Source organism: Cyrtonyx montezumae, unplaced genomic scaffold (genome assembly GCF_038088225.1).
Source record: "Cyrtonyx montezumae isolate F1298 unplaced genomic scaffold, pur_monq_1.0 scaffold_0, whole genome shotgun sequence".
NCBI classification, from domain to species: Eukaryota; Metazoa; Chordata; class Aves; order Galliformes; family Odontophoridae; genus Cyrtonyx; species Cyrtonyx montezumae.
This window is the reverse complement of record NW_027071824.1, coordinates 50,613,529-50,628,320: the sequence shown is the minus strand read 5'-3', so window position 1 is coordinate 50,628,320 and position 14,792 is coordinate 50,613,529. Positions and strand designations below refer to the sequence as shown.

General features: G+C 39.6%; 1 protein-coding gene across 2 annotated transcripts in view; it reads right to left on the bottom strand.

Moving 5' to 3' along the window:
• Positions 1-9,790, bottom strand: part of LAMA4 (laminin subunit alpha 4) — a 95,649-nt gene extending 85,859 nt beyond the window's left edge. For both annotated transcript variants that reach the window (XM_065734895.1, XM_065734905.1), the window contains exon 1: positions 9,196-9,790. In XM_065734895.1, the coding sequence (XP_065590967.1) occupies positions 9,196-9,396 (201 nt within the window). In that variant the 5' untranslated portion in view covers positions 9,397-9,790. The remainder of the gene's footprint in view (positions 1-9,195) is intronic.
• Between the last annotated feature and the right edge of the window lie 5,002 nt (positions 9,791-14,792).

Below are 14,792 nucleotides of genomic sequence, written 5' to 3'. Positions count from 1 at the left end.
AATTAGTTCAATGAGTGGTGAAAGAAACAACGACCCATTTCCTATTACTAGTCTTCTTTATCTTGTCCCCTGTATGTGGCTCTCAGTATCATCCCTTTTTGTCTTTGTCTCTGATGTTGTCTCAGTAAGAGCATCATGGTGCAATGGCTACTCTGCAGTCATGCATGCATGCCATGTCTGGCCAGCCTGCAGCTGCTTAAGGGAATATCTAATGACTGAATTTAATCTGATTTTCCACCCAAACAAGAAACACCATAAGATCTTCATCATTTGTATATAAAGTGTAGCTGAGCTCTCCTCAAAATATACTGAAAAAATTGTGTTTTCATTAAAGGAGACAGGACAAGGCCCTAACTTAATAACAGATCAACTCAAAAACCTCACTTGGCTTAACCCTGACAACTGGGAATATATTTGCATCACCTGAAGAGTTATCAACTTGTCAGCTTCCAAAATAGATCTTTCTTTCTGATGATAATAAACACCAGATTATGCTGCTGGCAGAAACTGTCTTCCCAAAGTTTTGGACAAAACACTCTGTGGTTGCTAAAACTAAAACTAGCAAGATTGAAACCAGTTGCTCTGACTGCAGATAGCATCCTGTTGGCAGAGATGATACAGAAATAAAGTTGTTTCTATTTTCCCCTGTTTCATCGAGGAGTTTGGAGTTGGAGGGAGAGGGAATATGTCTCGTCATCTATGTGTAATCCCGAAATCAATAAGCAAAGCAGAGAACGAACAACATGCAAAAACCACACGGAGACCCCCCTTCCAGACCATTGTCACAATATTCTTGTTCCTTGGTGAGATCTGTGTATGCTTCCATTGCAGTAGTGACAGAGTAACTGTGACTCTCATAAAAACAATCCAAAGCTGAAAGCCAGATGGCTTTATGTGGAGCAACAACATTATCTATTGCCTTAAGAAGGTAATTGTATTTAATTTTCTAAGTTTCCTGTGTTGAAAATGTTTCCACACTGTTACCCCTTCTCCAGTCCAAATGAAAAACAAAATGCCATTCAGCAACAGAGATGGGGTTGGATCCAACATAAACACTTCTCAGCTAGGCATTCTCCATCAAAGTGCATAGTCATTTTTTCCATATACAGTGAGAAAGACAAAGCCTCTGCTTAAAAGGCATTCTTTTCCAAAGAGGGGAAGGGCTAAAACGTCTTAGCTGTCTGCAAGCTGGTTAAGGATTAGAGCTTAACACCAGCCTCCACTCTAATGTACTTATTACTATGGCCACTAAGTAAAAATATTACTGTTACAGATGATCACTATTGCAAATAGAAGATCTGCAGCTGGAAAGGCTACTATTTGATCTTCCTCTTTCAAACTAAACACCAAGCTTATTCAAGGAAAACAATTTATAGGAAAGCGGATAAATAATTTTCCTGTTTCATCATTAACCACCCTCCACCCAGTCCCCACAAATCACTCACATGAAATGTGCCCTCTGAGCCATGCTCCATTCACCTGAGTCGTCCACATAGGGGGGATATAATCAGTTGATGCAGTACAGCAATCCCAGAGAAATTTCCAGACAGACACAAGATTTTTGGAGGAATAAATAATAGAAGTGTTTCTTAAAGCATGTACTACTGTTCTTGTGGGACAGTGTTTAATCAGATATAGTAAACATGAAGAAGGTGGTCAGGGGTGACTGAAGCTACCTTTGATTTCCCTTTTGCCACAGCTACCTCACCAAGTTATTAGTATTTCCTGGTTTGATTTTACAGCTCTTTCAAATTTTGAAATTGCAGTAGATCTGCTTGTCCAGCCAGCAAAGCATCAATTTAAAAGTCTAAAAGTACCAAATGCATGTGTGGAAAACTTGACAGATCAAGAAAGGAAGCTTGCATCCATCCACTCCAAGAGTGGCCTGATGGTGGACAAAATGGGACAGCTGATGGAAGGTGCCATGTCTCTGTGCTGTATTCTCAGCACAGTTTCCAGCTTGGTGGAGCTAGCACCTTGCAAATGTGTGGGAAGAAAGGTAGGCAGCTGTGCATGGTTTATTTTGTGCTACAAGTCCTGTACCCAGAGATCCTGTCTGACTGATACTTGGAGGTGGTCAGAGGAGATATCAGGGCTAAGGAAAGGAAATTACCTGTCTTGATCTTTCACTGCTTCTCTGCACATGGCTGGTTTTATCATGGGCAAGGTCTAATAATGAATTAATCTTTTTCTTATTGTCTCAAGGAAGGGAAAGATAAATGCAACAGGAGGAAAAAAAGAAAGTCATCTCTTTCTCCATCCCTCAGAAATATCCCTTACTCAACTCCAGATTTCAGTTGACCTATAAGTAACTAGCTGGTGCCTTAGTAATGCTGTAGAGCCACGGCAGTCAGTCTCTTCCATTGACATGGAAGTAGAGAGAGAACACAATAAAACCGCAAAATACGAAGTCTGCTCATCTCTTGCCACAGAAAAGACTTTTCATTCAAAAGCAACAGGATGAAACTGGATCATTGGGTGGTAACAGGGTACAAAATAGCCCAGAAATGATCTGTTTAGATACTTGTTCTCTATGTAATTTCCTACATCTGGCACTAGCAGAGAAAGGCTGAATAAATTCTTTTTTATTCATTTCTGTTGGAAAGACAGAGTTTAACTATAATTCATTTGGATAAAATGGCTGTACTTAGAACTATAGAATCATAGAGTGGCTTAGGTTGGAAGGGACCTTAAAGGTTATCTAGTTATAACACCCCAGATCATTGCAATTTGCTCACGCAGGTAGGTTCATTTATTTATTAAATTGTGATTCAATTTAGCACTCGTGCCAGTTCTTCCCATTCTCCCTGGATTCCCTGTATCAGAACTTACAAAATAAGATCTTAGTTCTTTATAAAATATTGTAGAATTGGAATAGCAATTCATAAATTATTTTTCACTAGACTCTCGTTATTTTTTGTCTTATATTTCTTTTCTTAGTTTCTCTTGAATGTTGGATTTTTGGCTCTGTTTCTTGTCCATTTGTCATTAACAAAATAAAAAAAGAGGCCTAGTGTATTTGTGTATTTGAAGTATTTCTTTTACGGAAATTACCATCTAAATAGTTGTAGAATAGATTTAAAGAGGAAAGACAAGTCAGGTCATATTTACTACAACTTAGTTGATCCATACTTGCATAGCCAAATACCATATATATCCTGTCTGATAGTTAAGAAAACCTCTCAGAGATCATTAATTACAAAGAATTAGATTTCAAAATCTTTGAAGCTTTAACAGCTTTGTATACTGTACTATTCAGTAATTGTTGAATCTTGCATTACAATGCACAAACCAAACATTCCCAGCTCATGTTGGTGTCTGAAAATTAACTGTTATAAGATCCAAATATTTGAGAGGGCCAATTAAAATATAACAACCAAGTGTATTTGTGTTTGGGGGTTTGAAATAAATGTCCAGAAGCAAACTGTAAATTATCAGTGGCTGTTTGTATCTTAATCAGAAACAAGATCTATTTTCTCTTGAACAGCTCACGTACACTAAGAGCTCTAATTAAAATTGTAGATGTGCTAATCAGCTAAAATCAGGATATGCTATCTTTCAGTAACCAATTATTTTATTGCTTTGTAGCCTCTGGAAAACTTTGAATTTTAATTCTTGTTTCCCATATCATGAATAAGAACAGGACATGAAACACCTTTCATTGGTTTTCACAGTCCTGAATAAACTTTGGTACACTTTTCAGGTATTAGCCCAAAACTTTGTGGGAACTCACTACAGCAGAGTTTAAATAGCATAATTCTGGTGAGTGCTTTATGTATCTTCTAAAAATAGAGAACATTTCCCACTATCTATCTTCCCTGACCTTTGGTTCCATTCACTTCAGCTTCCTACAATTTAAAAAGTTTGGGGGGGGGGGGGTCTGACTGCTCTGCTCCTAGCAGCTGATGTTCATTAAAGCTTTGATGAGAAACTTAAGCTGGAATCACAAACATCTGCAATAAAACTTCCTCCCTGCAAATAGAAGCTTCTAAGAACATAACCTTGTTGAAAAAAAAATATATATCCAATTTGCCTCTTATGGGAGTTAACCTAATGTAACCCTAAGAGTCTGAAATGAATTCATTTAAAGATATGCTTTTTCAATGGTAGGTGCAGTTTCCATTAGCTTAAAAGAGCATAAAGATTCTGTCAAGCTAAAACCCTTTTTGGCTCAGACCTCGGGATTAGGTCTTCTGCTGTTTCTTTTAGACCTAGTTTGTTTTCAACAGAATAACGCTACAAGTAAGGATCACCCGATGCTTTCTCTAAACAGTCTGTAAGACCTCCTGTTTCAACACTTTTTGGGAAAGGGATAAAGGCAATTTGGAGATAATTTGAGTATTTGTTAACAAGTGGCCGGGGCTTTTGCTTATTCTATTTCAGATATTAAATGTAAGCCATTTTAGAGAGGTGAGGCTGCCGCAGTTCCTGCACTCATTATTGCTTATTGCTTTAGAAAACCAGAAAGATAGCACTTCAGATATTGTTTCTTGTTTTTGAAACTTAGATCAGCAGCTGCTGCTAGAAGTCAGGTGGGAAAAAATGATGGTTAAACATGTAATTTTATTGTGCAATCTCCAACACTACTTTTGCCTTTTACTGTTTTCTAAAGCAAATAGCTACTTTTTGCCTTGGCTATTGTGATAATTTCCTTTAAAGGATTTATCTTATTTTGCCTTTCTCTGTGTGAAAAGCACTGATGCTGGAAACAGTTTTTAATCTATACAACGATGTCGTAATTTCCTGCACTTAGAATCGTCTCTTTGCCTTCTCCCCGCTACTTCAGATTTTTTTTTTTTTACCCTTAAGGCTTTGGATTATCTCATTCTTGCTCTATTTTTTCCTCTTCTTCAACTATTTGCTTTCTTTCCCACTATATGGTTCCATTCTTTCCACAGAAGATGTTTCAATTCATCTTTTCTTGCTCAGCCACAGAATATCTTCTCTTTTCTCCACTAATCCTTTCTACGCAGACCTCCTGTACTGGCCTTTCTTTTTTACTTTCTGGAACCTCCTGTAGTATATAAGAACAAAGTGAATTTTCATCTGGATATGACCTTTTGCATTAAAGTGAGTGGCAATACAATGTGAATCACAGAGAATCTTTTGCCATGTTCTCCAGTATTTGAGGTCTTGCCCCACTGATTACTCTCACCTCAGACTCTGTACTATTCCATTGATTATGAGCAACTTTGATTCTACTGGGAAATAAAATTGGAATCTATGTAATTAAAATCGTGTCAGTGAAATTTGCAAACATAAATGTTGACAGTAGGAGGCTTTAGATCCAAATGGCAAAGTATGACCTATTTCTTATTTTAAAGGCATGTTTTAGACAGTGGGATGTAACTTCTCTCAGAAGTTAGCTCTAGTTTTCATTCATTTATCTGTGTCTCACTACCCCTTTTCCTTCAGCCCCCTTAAAGCAAACAAATTGAACACAAAGTCAAGGGTTCCTAATGTTTGCAATTCACTTGTTTGCTTTCATTTGCAGTTGGGCTGTCAGTCTGAAATCCTTTCATCCCTGATGATCCTTTCTTGCCAAATATTTTAATCCATCCTTGTTTGGAAAAAAGCCCTGTTCTTTAATTTAATGCAGTCAGTTGCAGTTGGGTTGCATTGATGAGCTGGATCTGGAGCTTTGAGTTCATGACCCCTCAAGATTTCAGCACCATAACATCTCTCCCGCATGCCTTATTGTGCTCCTGTCTCAAGGAACTTAACAACCTAAATTGCACATTAGAGAAGTGAATACTTAACAGAGTGCTGTTCATATTAATCTGCCTCTTGATAGGCAATCCAACACAACTGGATCCATTCTCCACTGCTTAATTACCTTTAAAATTTAAATTTGTAACTAACTTTTAGATGAACGCAGTTGCTTTCAATTTCTACGTGTGATCCCACCTTCATGTTTCAGTGAAACTCTTATTGAAAAACTGTTCACTGAATATGTCCTTAAGCAATTAATCCCTGGAGCTAAGTATGCTGAATTCTAGAATCTCCCAGTTGCCTTCAAATTCCTAGCTATTTAATATTTTTCATGTTATTTTCTGAAAATTGTTCATCAATTTATAAGAATTCTTATTGGAACACAGACATAGAGCTAGATATATTATTTCTCAGTGTCCACTACCAGTGCCTGTTATGCAGGTAACATGACCTTACATTGGATGGAATGTAGTACAGTTAATTTAAATATCTAAATGTGCCCCAATCTTTAGCTAATTATTCAAGCCATCCTAAAGGAAGTCCTTGCAGGGGAAGAGCCTCCTTTGAGGGCAGACCAGTAGGAATTAGGAAATTTTAAAACTTGTTTTTTAAAAGAAAATTTGGGCTTACATTTAAATGCGATACCTGATTCAAATTCAAAGAAAAGTTTAAACGTGGGTTACATACCTAAATTATATGTACTGAACCCCAGTTATGTGTTTATTTATTGCCAGGGCATCAAACTATTTAGATATTGCCTGAAGTTCAACTCATATTCACAGTCCACGTTGTGATGGGGTACAGCAAGTTAGCATAGCATTGAAAATGTAGTTAGCCTCTTCCCTCTGCCATAAAGAGACTTTAATTCAAATCTAAGGCACAGGAAATATCCACATTAACATTAATTCTGAATTTTTGTACCACTTCTCCAAGTGCCTCTAAGTTTAAGGTTGCCAAACTTGAGAAAGGAGAAGTGGAAAACTAAGAAATAAGCACTTATACATACTTGTTTACATTAACTGAAGTTGGTTCATAATATTAGCTCCCACCAGGAATTAAGAACGTCACATTGCTTGCATCTTAGAAACTCCCACCAACATGGTTATAGACCTGGATTTTTGAAGACACTATGAAGAGCAGACTCATGTGTGGGTACAGTACTGTCCATCACGTTCCCCACATGCTAAAATGCCATGCTTTCTATCTGCCCTGTGTTCTGTCATCAGACTTTGTGGTTGAGTGGCACCGCAGACCTCATGAAGGTCTGTGCATAGTGAGCTTGTGGTTCCCTTAGCTCTGCCTCACTAACCAACCCCCTTGTATAACTTGGCACTATTCAATGTGACTAACAGCCTCTGTCTGCTCGGGAGAGCTGTGGGCCTGAGTCAATATTTAGACGAGGGAGCTGAATCAAGACATGCTGTGTAAGTGAGTTTATACTGCGGTTCCCTGTGAGCTGTGTGCTAAGAACTCAGGCTTGGAAAAGGCTGATTCAAAATGGCTAGGATAGGCCCTCTTCTCAGGGCTGAATGAGAGGTGATGGGCTTTGGGAGGAGCAAGCCAACTGAGGGCTGGAAGAGACAGTACCAGTGTCACTCTATGGTTCACAGGTCAACCTCTGGGCTTAGAATAAGTTCCCAAGCCTCCATTACCAGCTTGTGAATCAATGGGTAGCTGACTCTCATTGCAACAGAGCCATTGACCCTGTCCCAAAAGAGCATCCTACTAGGCTTCTCTGGAAGTAGTCATGGAGATGGGCCCTGAAACATAGTTATGGAGTGCATCTGCATGTAGCAAAGGTGCCTGAGCTTCTTCCTAATAACATCCTGGTGTCAAGAGCCTGGGCATAATTACTACAGGCAGCAGCATTCATTTGGAATATGGGATCTGATCAGTGTGTTAATTGTTCCCATTGTAGGGGCTGAAATAAACTGCTGGAAGAAACACCAGTTAATTAGTCTGTTAGGTGAAACTTCAGAGATGATTGAGATGAGTGGATGGGGCTAAAGTGTGATTCTTCTGCAAAGTACAGTGTATATCCCATAGCACCTTCATAAAGTCTATTAACATGACTTTTGGGAAAACCATATAACAGAATCATACTAAGAATGACAAAAAGAGATTTATAGCCTTTATCCCATGAAATCCAGCCACAAAATCCATTCAACTCCTAAATCTGGCATTTCAATTCACTTTCCATTTTGTAAGCAACAGGTGGCAATGTGGCTTCCCAGCAGCTGATTCCAGGCCGACAGAGCAAAGATGTACATCCCATGGCGTGGAGCCCATCCAAGCCTCCGAGGCTCCTCAGAGCCCCTGCACTGAGCAAAGCAGGGATTAGACTCCAGTTTTCTCACACAGGTCATGTTTCACAGCAAGCCCCTCACAAGGTGGGCAGGCAGGCATTTTGAGAAGCTGCACTGCTGCTTGGAGCCACAGCAGTGTGGGGAGTGGGAGGTGGGGATTTGCCCAGTCCTACAGTGATCCCGACCATATGAAAAGCTCGTACATTAATTTCCATGACTATTAGCTCTAATAATTGGAGTGAGGGGGTGGGTGGGTAGAATTAGCTTTGTGATATAAGAGATTGAGATCTTGATTTTGTCATACGGACTTGGCTGTGCTAATCACACCTCATTTTTGGATGACATGCTAGAGCAACTCTTTCCCTTCCCATGACCTTATGTAACACAATTTGCCTTCTACTTTGTATCTCCCACGTATGAGACATTACTGTCTCCCCCTCTCAGTGCATGCTGGAGTAATTTATTGTTTTCCCAAGCTGTGTTTTTTTTATAGGTCATTCCAGATGCAGCTCTGCTAGAATCCGTGTCACTCTATCCCTTAACACAGTGACTGCTGGAAAATTTTCCACAGTCAAACTTCTCAGATCTCTCTGATTTCATTTGTCACTAATCCCAACCTCATACTTTTTGGAAGGCATAAAATCTCTGCAGGTGTTTTCTCTGCAGGCAGTTTCCTAGATGCGTTTGATTTATTATCCTTGCTCTTGTCAATGAAAGGAACTTTTAGAGGTGGATGGCATTCAGAAACAGAAGCACAAACTTCTACTGCACACTTTTTGCCCCCAAAATAGAGTCTCTGGCAATTTAAGCGAGTTAGAATTCCAAGCACTACATAAGGCAAGCAGAAAAGTGTAGTGACAATTAACCCTTGTAAAACAGTTCTGTTTGGACAAGCCTGCTTAGTTATGTTGGCAGGAAAGTTGGAGACGTGCTAGGCTGCTCTCATTGCAAAGCACAGCAGCTGCCTGCCCACAGCAGGCAGGGCATGGGTGCAATCTGAAGTCTTGAACTGTATCTCTCTACTCTCCAAATGCAGCGTCTCAGACCCCCTGCAAAAATCTCCTGCATCACTTTAAGGATCAAATGATTAAGCTAACGTTAACCAGATGGGAACTTCGACACAGACAGATGAAAGCAGAAAAGCGCAGACACCAGAGAGAGAACGCAGTTACTGTACCTCAGGAAAAGGCACCCAACTTCCAGTAGCAACTGCCTGCTGCTGCCCTCTGATAACAGTAGCTTCTTGTGTGCTGACCGCTGAGCTACCTTCAATGTCAAACAGAAAGACGCCTCCCGCGCTCGAGGCTGTGCTGGAGGAGAAGCATCTCAAAAAGAATAATATAGGAAAAACCAGGGGCCAGGCGGAGATCAAAGCCATTTCCTCCCCTTACATCCAGCAGTGGTCTTCTAGCGTCTTAGTAATTGTTTACCCTCTTCTGCAATCAGCCCCCCTTGGCTTAGTGGTGCCTCAGTTATTTTAACTTTCTTTCAGCGTTCAGTTTCCAGATGTGGCACTTCAAGGCAGTCTAACCAGATCCTTATTTAAAAGGGTGAAAAAAAAAAAAAAAAAAGCAAAGAAGGGAAGAAAAGCGCTTATTGCTGCCTCCCTCCCTCGTTCACTCTCTGTGCCTGTGGCTCCTCTTTTCCCCAGAGGCTCCAGCTCAATAACATACAGATGGGCAGTGCTTAAGCAGAGAGTGTCAAGCGGAGGTTGTGTTCCAGGAAAGCACCGCTGGCTCCCCAGCCACCTTATCTCCCCCTGTCAGGATGCAGACTGACTCTGTGCGCGGTGCTCTGGCTTCCTTCACATGTTCACATCGTTCCCTTTTTACCTTTCGTGCCCGGACCCTCCCACTCCAACTTTGCCGTTTACAAGTGAGGTCAGCTTTCCGCCCCCCCCACCCCCACCGGTCTGTTTGCGTACCCTCGGACCCTCTGTGCAAAGCAGGGGCTCTCGTGACTACTTTTTTTCCTTGTTTTTAACATCTCGTTTATTCAGTGGAGAGCAGAAAAGTGCCACATTTATTAAAAGCTTCCCGACAACACTTCTCTTTGGTCGGGGGAGGGGAGGCTGTGGATGTGGGAGGGGGAGGAGGCAGCCTGGCCGTGCCATGGACTAATAGGGTAAAGTGGTTGCTTTGACATGCTTCATTCAAACCATTTTCCTCAAGCCCACCTCTTGGTTTCTCAGCGGCTCGTGAAAAAGAATATAGTTCACTGCAATTTTGGAAAATGACTTCATCACTCAGACTCATGAACTTTTATTTACAAAGAGCATCTTGTATTCCTTTTTCAAGAGATGCTTTGTGAAGCCCTGCTAACAAGGCCTGCAGTGTATGAAAGCAAGCTTAATATATTGCCCACAGCTGACCTAATTTTATGTCTACAGTCTCGAAAAGACAAAGCAAAAGCCTTCTTACGTTTTGGGGCAAAGTGAAGATGTAATTATACTGAAGTGCACTGCTCCTTCTAAAGGTTAAGCACCTTGTCCTTTAGCTCTTGTATTTTCAGGGTTTTACGATACTACTATACTACAGATTGGCTTTTTGGGCTTTGTTCTAGAAGTGGATTCTCACTTTCTCCCCTCCTTCCCTCCTCCCTTTCCAATGTGATTAAAGACATTATGAACTGAGGATACTTTCATTAGAGAATTAAGGGTAAAATATAGTGCTCTGGTGACCTGTGAATTTCCTCACATCTATAGGCAAAGGTTTGTGTTCTCATATGTCATATAGAATCTATAAAGTAGTTGCACATCAAGAAACTCTGTGTTTCAGAACTGGTGTGAGCAAGGAGAAAAATCTGTGCAACCCAAGGTTGTGAGGATCAGGCCTAAGGAATGCAGGAGGAAATACAACATGGTCAAGGTGGTAGCAGGTAATTCTACCCTGGGATTTATCAGACAATTCAGACATCTCTTTGTGGTTGGGACCTGATATGGTGACAAGCATGCTTCCTACCAAGAGAATGATGGTGAGATGTTATTGGGGGTTGCCAGGACCTTTCCAGCTCTTTTTGACAGTGGCAGCTCTGGAAAAGGCCTGGAGATGGTCTAAAGGCTTATAGAGCAAAAGATGGTGAAGGCTCCCAGCCAGGGCCCCACAAAATTCCCATTATGCCTCCTGCTGTAGGAACAAGTTTCAAGTGTGAAGGTAACAGTTAAAAAGAAGGCACAAAAGAAAGATTAATGCATCTTGAGAGGAAGTGGCAGAATCGCTACTAGTGTGGTAGCAATGGGGATTTAAAACTACTCAATGAATTGTGCAGCAAATTACTGGACTATGTGTGAGAGAATTTTTGAACCTTTTCTTTTTGGAGAGGGAAGCAATTTAGAAGAGGATCTTTATATGTCTCCCAGCCATTTGGAAGGAACTGTTGAGAAAACAGTAGAGAATGATAACAAGGGGAACAGTTACTTAAAGTTCATAAACCTGTGGATGATGAGATATGAAAAGTCAGGTCTACAAGTTTCTGGTAGGCAACCTTTAACAAATTCAGTTTCTTGGGAAGAATTTTCTTGCCTTATAGAAAAAGGAACTGAACAATGTAGGTGATCTGGAAAGAAGTGCCAGGAATCAGAAGGATGGAGAATACAAGATTTGTTGAATCTGGGAGTAATTTCTGGAGCTGATACTCAAGAAAGAAATGTGGGAAGTAAAATCTGAGACTACATCTGATCAGAAAAAGAACATACTTAGCCAAAAGTTGAAAGCTAAAGGCAGAAAATGAGATGTAATTTTGAAGACAACAGGTACAAGAAAATAATTTAGAGTGGTTAGACACTAGATCAGGCTGCCCAGAGAGACTGTAGATGTCCCATCTCTGGAGGCATTCAAGGCCATATTGGGTGGGATCCTGGGAGGCCTGATCTGGTGCTTGGCAACTCTGTCCATGGCAGGGGTTTAAAACTAGATGATCTTTAAGGTTCCCTAAAATCTAAACCACTCTAAGAGTCTATGATTTAGGACATCCATCAAAGAGAGAAAGATATCAGTGAAGAAATCTGAGACATGAAGGTGTTAAAAGGGGAAGAATGGATAAATGCTTTCTTGAGGCTTTCCATAGCTCTATAAGTTTAGTTTTCATAGGAAGTCATTACCTGTTATAGTTTTGGCTCTGGAGAACAGGGCTTCTTGTTCTAGTGGAATAAAAAGTAGAGTAGAACTGTATTTGTACAATTGCTTGTGTCTAATTTCTTTTTCTGGCTTACGTTGCAACAGTGAGAAAGAAGATTCCTTCCAGTTTTCACTGTTTTAAAGCTATGCTTCATTGATAAGTAGAACATTTTGGGTAAACTTCAGTACATAGATTTTTATAATAAAAGACTTTAAAAGTGCTACTTTTAGAACAATGGTCTGTAGAGTCTCTTTGTGTCTTTTCATCAGCCTAATAAAGTGATCCTGGTACAGTTTAGGCCTGAGGATATGTCACAAGTATCAGTGTGTAAGAGACCAATGTTAGATATCAATCATAATGTTGACTGATTCAGTTTTCACAAATTAATGTGTTTGAAGAATTTAAATTAATTGTATTATTACACTTTGACAAATCATTTTCTTTCAGTCCTTATTACAGAGATGGTTAAGGGAAGCTGAGCATTGTATGCATGCATACTTGGTTTTGGCTGAGATCCTACTGTCGTGTATACAGGCCACATAATGGCTTTGGAGAGTTAAGTGCTTACATGCTTGAAAAAATTTGTCTTAACTGAGTAAAATTGTATTGGGAATAAATGGCAGGAACTGGGAGCAGGAGCTGTGGGGTGGCCTGTGCAGGAGGCAGCCATGGATTGCTGTTGACTCAGAAATAGCTAAAAACAGTGCTCCAAAACATGGTTCTTTTCTTCAAACACTTTCAAGAACAGGCAGTGCTGCTGGGGGAGTAGATACTGAGGAAGACTGTGAACACACAAAAGGAAAGATAAGAAAATGCTAAATTGGAGTGCATGAGAAAATGTGTGAAGGGGTACTTTTGGAGAAATGTAATGTAAGGAGTGCCTGGTAGAAGGCATTGGTGGTGAGGGTCGTTGGTGATGCAGACTTGGAGGGCACCATTAGTGCTACATGTGGGGTGAATCGGAAGGACTGTGGCTTTGGCAACTCACAACAGGGCATGTACACCCCCAGGTAAGAGCAGTCTGCAAGTGAACCATGCAGGGTTAATGGAAAAAAAAAGGGTAGTATGTGAAGACAGCACTTTTACCCATACATCCTTTTTATGTAAAATCGGAATAAAGATATTCACATCCCTTGAAAATGAATTCACCATGCTAATTTACAACACTTTAATGGAGAGAAGTAATACTGTAATTATTCTCAAGATCAAAGTCTTAAAAGGAGAAAGGTGTCTGTTTAATATTTATAGCAAATTAGATACTTAAAAAAATATCTCAAACTGGCCCTAGGCATTCAAAATCTGGAAAATCTCATGTGATAAAACCACATAGGGAAAAAAATACAGATAACTAAAGATGATATAATTGTTAAAAACTAATAATTTATTCTTATGAAACACTAGAAACTAAAGACTATACAGTTCACCACTGCTCACAAGACCTGAATCTCTCAAGCACATATTAGTTGCATATCAGAATAATTATAACCAATTTTTGTGAGATGAAAATATTATATGTAATAAAATCACTGAATATTTCTATACTTTGCATCATTAAGGTAGCTGGATAAACCATCATGTATAAGCAACATCTGCATGTAAAAGTTGTTTCCTGCATTTATTTATGTCTTTAAAAAAATCATATTCCTTTTCAAAAATGGATGATTTTTGTAGAAATAAAGAAAAAACATAAATGGTGCATAGGATACATATGAAAAGACAGCCTTCTGAATGTAAATTTGTGCTGTGATGGACTTTCCATTTCTTTATACTTGGCAGAGATGATGTGGATGTATTGCGTGAGCAATCTCAGTTTTGGAAAAGGAATTGTTCAATATGGCATGGTATGGAAACAGCAGTTTATCCTTCTGCTTTCATAGTATCATCTTCTGTTCTTTTTACCACTTTCCCCAACTTAACATTTGGTTTTGATTCCAAGTGTGATAGACGCTAGGATTAGTGAGACAGAAAAGGAGGAATCCAGTGAAAGACTTATTACAAATAACATGCTCTAAATTAACCAATATCAAGCTGCTATGTGTGGGCCACTGGTGGCATATCAGGCCCCAGTGGGAGATCTGCGAGCAGTCAGTCAAGCTCCAATGCAAATATTACCAGTTAAACATTTGATGTTGCATGGTGGTCCAATAGAAATATTGGCAAATGACTGGTATTAGTAATATAAAATATTTTGGAAACAATTTTTGAGTACTTTTGTAAAGGTTAGAAGACATTAGCAGTATATCCGTGTATCAAAAGACCATTTTACAATCTGCATTAGGGAGCTATGTCAGCTGAGGGGCAACAAGAAAAGATCTGTCAGCCTTAGTCTGTGCCATAGTTATTCAAATAAAACATCAGTTATGTAAACAAAAATGCATTTTTGTTATTTCATGTGTTTTGGATTATGTCGTGTTAGAAAAAGTCAAGGTTTTCAGGTAGAAGATAGAATTTATGCAGTAGGGCTCAAGGGGAGAGTACCTTTTAAAGGCTATGAGTTTTAGATCTAGCACAGGGATGTACAAACATGTTCTTGGCTGAACTGGTTAAGGGCATTATGTAATAAATTTCCCATGTGACAACACTTTCAAGCCAACAAATCTTGTTCTTTGTGTTATTAGTAGCAACCCCAGTGTATGGCTGATCCCAAACTACTTTCAA